Source organism: Cottoperca gobio, chromosome 1, assembly GCF_900634415.1.
Source record: "Cottoperca gobio chromosome 1, fCotGob3.1, whole genome shotgun sequence".
Taxonomy (NCBI): domain Eukaryota; kingdom Metazoa; phylum Chordata; class Actinopteri; order Perciformes; family Bovichtidae; genus Cottoperca; species Cottoperca gobio.
Genome location: NC_041355.1, coordinates 10,414,283 through 10,422,666, shown reverse-complemented (window position 1 = coordinate 10,422,666; position 8,384 = coordinate 10,414,283). Strand labels below are relative to the sequence as shown.

The following is an 8,384-nucleotide window of genomic DNA, read 5'->3' as shown; positions in this document are numbered from 1 at the left end:
ATGAAATAGCACAGACGCTACACAAGAATCAGACAAATATCAATTTACATGTTGAGATGACTGAAGATAAAAATGTTAGCAAATAAGGAAGCAATACAATCTTAAATGTGTGCTTTTATTGTCATCTAAAGAATAATTAGGTACATAAGTAAACTAATGGTCCAATAATCAACCGGAGTGGAATTAGTTTTTTTCTTACAGTTTAAGTTCTTTGATCATCGGCGCCCCCCGCAGGCCGAGCAGGAGGTTGTTTGCTGCCATGACAGACATGGCGTTACGGGTAGTATAAGAGGCACTAGCAATATGTGGGAGAATCACTGTGAGAGGAGAGAAAGACAAATGTTAGGCAGTGAGAATTGAACTCAGTGATGATAAATTGGCTTTAACAGTGTTCCTTGACAAACGACTATTTTTAAAGGCAGTTTAAGCAATAATAAGTCCGAGAGACTCACCACAGTTTTTGAGGCTAAAGAGCGGGTGGTTTGTGGGCAGGGGCTCAGGAACGGTTACATCTAACCCGGCTCCTGCAATCTGCCCAGCGGACAGAGCCTCATACAGGTCTTCCTGGTTCACCACACCCCCTCTGACACAACAGGAAGACCAGAATTATAGAAAGACAAGAAAAGCAACAGATACTGCACTCATAGCCAGATTAGGGGAAACAATTGGCATCATAGTCAAGTATTTCATTACACGGCACTTTGTGAAATATGTGATTCAATGGGCCTCATGCAGGAAGCGATATAAGAACACATTACAACCTATTTGTGCAATTTGTTTATTCAGATTTCTGGGATTCACCGATGTTTTGTGGCTTACAAATAGATGCTTTGGCCGTCCATTGATTTTCCTGTAACACCCGTACTGACGCTCAGCAAAATCACCTTCATTTATTTAACAGTACCTCAATTTCACTACAGCTGAAGTTCTTCTTCTGCTCTCTCCAATTCTTGGGTTTGTGTCAGAGTGTTACATGACACGGAGATCGATGCTACATGAGGCCCACTGTGTGTTCTTGTTTACGATAAGGGTACCTGCTTGTGTTGATGAAGATGGAGGTATTCTTCATCTTGGAGAAGAGGTCTTTGTTGCAGATCTCCTTTGTTTCCGGCGTTAACGCACAGCACACAGCCAGGAAATCTGACTGCTTTGCCAGCTCGTCGAAAGAGACTACACCCAGAGACAGTGCCATTGATGGTATCACATTAAAATAAAATGCTGACTGCAAATTTTTGTTACATCTAATTTCATTTCCATAAAATAACAATGTATTGAGTGTACAATACAATACAATATTGAGTGTATCTGAGATCAGGATGTCAAAGGTCTCTTTGACGACCCAGTGCAGTAAATTGCCATTAAACCCCTCCACCATCCACCTTGTTGACAGTGTATCCATTGTGCATTGATTATATCAAAATAAAATGCTGGCATGAGACATTTTAGTGACCACAAATCTATAATCCTTACCATACTCTGCATTGATGACACTGGCCAGCTCAGGCCTCGGGGCCACGTCTGCGTAAATGAACTTCTTTACTTTAAAAGGTGCCAGACGCTCAGCGATAGCCACACCTGAAAGCACATATACCTGTTAAAGGCAGGTTTATCAAATACCAGGCTGACATTGTCGCGTTTGTTACTTACATAGCCAAACGTCATTGACTGTTACATTGGAAGAGTGTTAAACCCCCCCCTGGCACAACTTCTTGGTTAAAAGATTTAATGTCTTTTCTACACTTAGAACAAATCAAGCACACAGTCTGGGAATATTTCCCAGTACTACCCCTTTCTCTCCGATATTAACTCCCTAACTTCGATAGACATTTAATCATGATCAATACCACTCTGTATCCCCGTTTTCTTTTCTCAATCTGTCATTCAAGGAAGTGTAATTTGCATGTGGGAGGGTGTCCAGGCGATTGTTTAAGGGTTGAAATAATTTAACATGTGAGAAAAATGTCAGATTTCTTACTTCTTAATAAACACATTTCAATAAAAATTCAAATAAGATTTATTGAAATGGCAGTGTGATGTTTAGGCATGCTCACCAATCCTCCCCAAACCTAGGATACCCACAGTGCTGTTGGCCAGCTCGTGTCCACACAGCCACAGAGTTCTCCATGTGCCCCAGCCACCACTGACACAAGAGAGAGAGGGAGAGAGAGAGAGAGAGAGAGAGAGCGAGAGAGACAGAGAGAGAGATAACATACATGTCAATATATACTGAGAGAGTACACAGAGCAGAGAGAGAGACTTTAACCTCTGACCCAAAAAGGTGTGAGCGTGTTTGTAGCATTACGTCTTGGCTTCATGTGTGGCCTCTATGAGCCTCCTGGAGGTAGTGAGCAGCAGAGCCACAGTCAGCTCAGCGACAGCATCTGTCAGAACATCAGGGGTGTAACCCACACGGATCCCTCTGGGGAAAAAGAGGAAAACACACACAAACATTACACGCAATGTTATACACGTCTATCACCAGGTGATGGCAGACACACAAGAATACTGTACACACAAATCAACACTTTTGACTTCACCCCTGAAATGATCATTTGCATTTCAATTACTCACTTCGTGTTAGCTTGAAATCGAGAAGAAAACGCGTGGGACTGTTTACGTGGAAGTGGGAAGAAGTGCACATACAACTGGATAAATGACACTTGGATTGTACTGCACGAGGTGTGTGAGAGTTTGTAATGTGATATAGTTCTGCTGTTCCCCATTTACTTCAATTCATCAAGACGTCTCTCTGTTTTTTGATTTTTCGTTCATCGTGGAGGCATGTGAGAAAAACAACGTTTTCTTCAAGAATTCAAGGTAACACGTTTCAAGTAATTAATATAAGATGGTCATTCTGGGGTTGAAGTATTCCTTTAAGGAAATAAAAAGATAAGAATCACCTTTTCTTCAACTCCTCCAAAGAGAGATGATCAAAACCCACTGACATAGTGCTGAGAACCTTCAGGTTTGGACCTGCAGGAGTACGCCAAACATTACCATACATGAACACGTGTATTTGAGAGGGTTTTCATTGCTTACATAATTAAACTGACTCAAAACTGACCTGCAGCATCCAACAACTCGACATCAATCTTCTCTGTCAGCACGCAGACCAGACCATCGACACCTTTGACCTTCTGCAGCAGCTCCTTCCTGGGCACGGGGACGTCATCGGAGTCCCACAGCTCAAACTGCACCCTGGGAATACAGAAACCATCGCTGAAGATCCAAATCAAATCAATGCTTTCTTAATTATACGCGTAAGAGAAGCTCACACTTAGATATAGTATCTAAAGCTATATCACATATACCGCAGGTTTTTCAAAGAAATAATGGCACATTTCTTCAACTCTGCTGTGATGAAATACCCTTTAGGCGAGTCTTATCTGACTAACCTTTGGGCAAACAGTCCTGTTTACTCAAAGTAAATGATGAACTTTATAAAACATGACCTTTCAAAAAAGGTATTACAGTCAAATCAGCTACATGACATAATTGGTCATACAAGATTCTATGTAAAAAAAAAACACATTTACATTAAGTGACTTAACGGGGCACTATGACTCACTGTCCAGATTCACGGAGACGCTTCAGGCCCTCGGGTGGGATCTGTCGGGTGACATACACCCGTGGCAGGGTTGACATCTCCCTCTGCACGTTGCTTGTTAGACCCCCAGCAATATTCAAAGGAGTAACAGCGATCCGCTGGAGCCGACGCAGTGCCATACGACTGCACCACATTGCCAGGTGAGAGTAAATCTGTGGGCAGGTGTCCGATGATGACAGTAGTACTTTGAAGTGCAGAGCCTGTTGTGTGAATGTGCATAATGTTGGCTCTAGTTCAAGGGGAGGTTCCTCTATGTGTCTTTGACCAATATGATTAGAGGGAGGATGTCTCTCAAGTCTAAAGTTAAGGGATACTGCCTGTCACAGACTAACTAAACACAAAATCACTGAGTCAAATCTTTGAGCTGCTTAAGGATTAACAAAGACACACACATTTCTTTATTTTTTCTCTCTTTCTCTCACCCTTACAAACACACTAACAAACACACAGACCCAAATTAAACTGTTATACAAGCAGAGGAGATGTGTGTTTTTCTAATTCATCCCCCAGAATGGGAGTCAGTAGAATGTAAATGTTTCACTCGGCTGTTGACCTTTGTTTCTTCAAAGTAGTTTCTCTGTCAGTCTGGTTGAGACTGGTTCAGCAATCTGTCTTTATTTTTCACAATTTGAGTTTTATACATTGAAATTAATTCAAAATAATATTGCAACTAAATACATTTCCTCAGACTGTATCACTACCTGTTAAATGCTGGCTGGAGGAGGCAATAACACATCCAAACTGTTCAAAAATACCAAGGCTCATCAACCAGAAAATGTTTTATAGGAACTACCAACCTTTTCTGTCCTAGTTTCAAACCTCTATTACAGCCATTAATGTGTACATAGTAACAGGTAAGTTACACACATTGTTTTCCTTTTATTTTTTTCTTGATAGATAGCATTACATACAATTACGCCCTTGGGTAATATTGTATGGGGTCGATAAGTGAATGTGTTAAGAATTAAAATTGCTGATGAATTTTCTTTATTTTTTTTGCTGTACAAACCTCTACACATATACACACACACATATGTTCTACAGACAAAGTATAATAACATTAATAACGTAAAATAGCATTTAAATAGGCCATTGCACGTTTATATATAATAGAAATGATTTAATTTCCAGTGTTTTCTTGCTGATTTATATTCTGAAAATGTAAGAATTGATATTGTATATTTCAATAATAATATATTATATATATATATATATATATATATATATATATATATATATATGATAATTTTTAGATTGACATATAGAATGTTTTTAGGGTGGTAACACTTCCAAAATAAGTTACATTTTAATCAATGTCTCATAGTTCTCAAAAATACTGTGAACCTATTGGATGGCCTTGGTCATGTGATTGCGGTAACCCGGAACCACTCCAAGTTTTTAGCCAGTCACAACCATTCATTCGCCCTAGCCCGTCGCGCATACTGACAGGTAGCTACGTATGATTATTTGTCTAATTTTTAACAATATTCGCAACGCATTTTTCATATTGATTGGGAGAATACTAATACCTAAAACATCTGTCTACCCTGGGGAGTTATTCTAAGCCTAACGTATGTGTCATCACTTTTAACGAGTTTATGACAAGTGTCCTCGCCACCGGCACCAGGCAGCAGTGGCACTCAGTGCTAGCTAGCTGTAGCTGCTAACGTTGAGCTTTCCTCAGCAGGTTTACAAATCAGCCAGCGTTATTATTGTGGTAGCTAACTGCTGTAATATTTGACTGTTAGCAGACGTCACTTCATTGGCTCAAGACAATCACTTTACCTTTGACAGCTGTCAGGCAACAACATTGCTGACAGTTAGCCGCATTGAGAATAAGTTAGCCATTTGGCTAACCTACAACAGGGCGTTGGTTTTATATTATTAACGATGACATTCAAAATGCTTTATAGCTTTGATAATCACTGTTTGTACTTTAATATGTTTTATTAGGTGGAGTTGTTATCTCAAGACAGTTGAATTCCCCCTCTTCCCCTCCCAGCATGGCTGCAGACTCGATGGAGATTGACGACTCTCTTTACAGGCAAGTCTAGTTACTTTCTTCCCTTCCTAAAAGCACTTGTAACTACAGCTAATGTTTCAAAACAGGAAATCACAGTGTTGTGCTTTATGCAAGAGGTTCTCAATTGTTTTTCAGCCAAGGACTCCTTACAAGATAGAGAATATACTGGGGTCCATCCTCATGTATGTCCTTATAATAATTTAGTTTAGCTTTATTATATATATTTGTTCACCTCTTTAGTATAAATTATGTGACAAGACAACACAAGAGAACAATATTAGACATGTATTTAAAAATATTTGTGCTATCCCGTACCCATAAAACAATGCACTTATTAGCTGCAAGTAACACTGAAACTAAACAACATTTTAGAGGCAATTCAGGAGAAAGGGGCTTTCAGAACACACACGCACATCAAGAGAAGTTGGAAGTGAAGTGATTGTTTAAGTCTTGTATGCATACATAGGCCAAATAAAACAGGGATTCTGGTTACAGTATTTAAAATACATTATATTACAATTTGTACGTGATCTATGAACTATTTTAGATTTTAAAATAAAAATATTCCTCATTGCACTATGAAAGCTTTTGTATAAAAAGATTTTTATTGGCCGTGTGGTCCCTGGACCGCCTAATTTGAAGATAACTGCTTTATACTACAGTCAACTATACTACACTTGAATTGCTCCTCAATTTTCGTCTGGATCTCTCTTATCCCTTTCCCTCACACTTCCTCTTCCTTCCTTTCTCTCTGTCCAGCCGCCAGCGATATGTGCTGGGAGACAGTGCTATGCACCAGATGGCCCAGTCCTCAGTCTTTCTCAGTGGAATGGGTGGACTGGGAATTGAGATAGGTATGCTAAATGTCATATTGTTTGCACAAGAGCACTGTAAGATATCTAATGCCATAGTATTCACATGATCTACATCGCCAATTGTGGTTTGACACTAAGCAGTTCGACTTTTGGTTTCCCAGCAAAGAATATTGTCCTGGCTGGTGTGAAGGTAAGCTTATCTCTTATTTTTATTTTTATTTAGTTTTTAATGGCAGGGCTGCCTCGATATCCCTCGGGATCTATCTTATCCATCTCTTACTAAATATTATGATTGTCCAATACAGTGACACTATATAATATTTTTTCTTGTGTCCTTATCTTTTGTATCTATCCGTGTGCGCAGGCAGTCACCCTTCATGACACGAAGCAGTGCGAAACCTTGGATCTGGGCACCAACTTCTTTATCCGCAAAGAGGATGTGTTGAGCCAGAGAAGAAGGTAATACACAGCACAGCGTTGGACTCATCCTCTTAACCTCTGACCTTACTCGCAATCTGAAATATCATATACTCCCCTCTCTCCTGTGATCGACATGCATGTGCAAACTCTTCTATTCCATCTCCATTCCTTTGTCTGTCTTTTACACATTCATATCCTCCCTCTTTACTTCTCTTATACAGGGTGGAGGCGGTGTGCCCTCGGGTCGCAGAGTTGAACCCTTATGTCCATGTCGACACGTCTTCCGCTGCTCTGGACGACAACACTGATCTCAGCTTTTTCGGAAAGTATCAGGTAAGGTATTGCTGTCCAGAATCTTTAGTTTGTGGTTTAATCCTTCACGGAGGACAGAGGCTGTGATGGACTTGGATTCATAGCCGTTACAATAGTTTCCAATAGAGACGAGATATCATGGTAGAAAAAGGTCAATTAAACTTCTCAAACCACTCCTTCAGCATAATCCCCTTCACAGCTGTCAATCCAAATGCTCAGTTATTTCAAAACGGTTATTTTAACCAGAATATTTGTACACTCAGTAAACACGGCTTCTTTCTCAGGCGGTGGGAATGTTACGGTTAAAGGTTAAAGTTTAAAAGGTTGTAACTGCTAAACCATCTGATAGGATTTGATAAAACACTCGGGGTTAATGTATTGTAGTCGCTGACGGATTGGGCTTTCTGCCTGACCTGTTTAATTGTTCATTAATGGAACCAAGGCTGCAAGTAATGATGATTTTCAATATTGATTTAATAGTTTGGTCAAAAATGTCAGAAAATAGTCAAAAATGTCCATCCCAGTTTCTCAAAGTCGAAGGTGATTGTCTACAAATGCTTTGTTTTATCAGTCCAAAGAGCAAAATATATAAATTTTTATATAATTATAAAACTGAGAAAAGCAGGAAATATCCACATCTGAGAGGCTGAAAACAGCATTTTCTGTCATTTTTGCGTGAAAAACTACTCAAACCGTTAATAGCCGCCGATTATTTTCTGCCAATCGACTAACCAGCGTTGCAGCTCTAAATGGAACAACTAAAAATGATGTCATTGTCAATCATTTTGGATTGAAAATGGCAGTAATTCTAACCTGCGTTGTGTTCTGCTCTCTCCTCCAGTGTGTGATTCTGACTGAAGCCAGATTGAGCCTACAGAAGAGAGTGAATGAGTTCTGCCACTCCCATCGACCCCCCATCAGAGTAAGTCTACAGTCCCCATAGCGGTTACACATAGAGAGCTATGAACATGTCTTACACAAGGGGAACACGCAAACAGTCACATATTAACCAAACCTTTTATCTGTGTATTAACTGTGTTCCCTTGTGTCCTTTCCAGTTCATTGGCTGCGATGCATATGGCATCTGTGTGCGCGTGTTCTGTGATTTTGGAGATGAGTTTGAGGTGTCAGATCCCACAGGGGAGGAGCCCAAGGAGATTTTCATCCAAAGTATCACTCGGGTGAGCTGAACACTTCAGACATTCTT

The 8,384-nt window shown here is 40.0% G+C and overlaps 2 protein-coding genes across 3 annotated transcripts in view; one reads left to right on the top strand and one right to left on the bottom strand.

The window, feature by feature from the left end:
- Positions 1-78: 78 nt before the first annotated feature.
- On the bottom strand, positions 79-3,775 carry grhprb (glyoxylate reductase/hydroxypyruvate reductase b). The gene is made up of 9 exons (XM_029433264.1): positions 3,569-3,775; positions 3,065-3,198; positions 2,901-2,973; positions 2,303-2,419; positions 2,052-2,140; positions 1,471-1,575; positions 1,035-1,170; positions 453-583; positions 79-317 (listed from the first exon to the last, which is right to left on the bottom strand). Exons 1-9 carry the CDS (start codon positions 3,739-3,741, stop codon positions 196-198), a joined length of 1,080 nt encoding a protein of 359 aa, XP_029289124.1. The 5' UTR covers positions 3,742-3,775; the 3' UTR covers positions 79-195.
- Positions 3,776-4,974: 1,199 nt separating this feature from the next.
- Positions 4,975-8,384, top strand: part of uba6 (ubiquitin like modifier activating enzyme 6) — a 12,306-nt gene continuing 8,896 nt past the window's right edge. Inside the window, exons 1-8 of one of the 2 annotated variants that reach the window (XM_029431278.1) lie at positions 4,975-5,056; positions 5,561-5,651; positions 6,390-6,484; positions 6,607-6,635; positions 6,810-6,904; positions 7,087-7,198; positions 8,019-8,099; positions 8,236-8,358. In XM_029431278.1, coding sequence (XP_029287138.1) covers positions 5,611-5,651; positions 6,390-6,484; positions 6,607-6,635; positions 6,810-6,904; positions 7,087-7,198; positions 8,019-8,099; positions 8,236-8,358 — 576 coding nt within the window. In that variant the 5' untranslated portion in view covers positions 4,975-5,056; positions 5,561-5,610. Of the gene's footprint in view, positions 5,057-5,151; positions 5,179-5,560; positions 5,652-6,389; positions 6,485-6,606; positions 6,636-6,809; positions 6,905-7,086; positions 7,199-8,018; positions 8,100-8,235; positions 8,359-8,384 lie in introns of those variants that run through there. The other variant, XM_029431287.1, reaches the window with a different exon arrangement.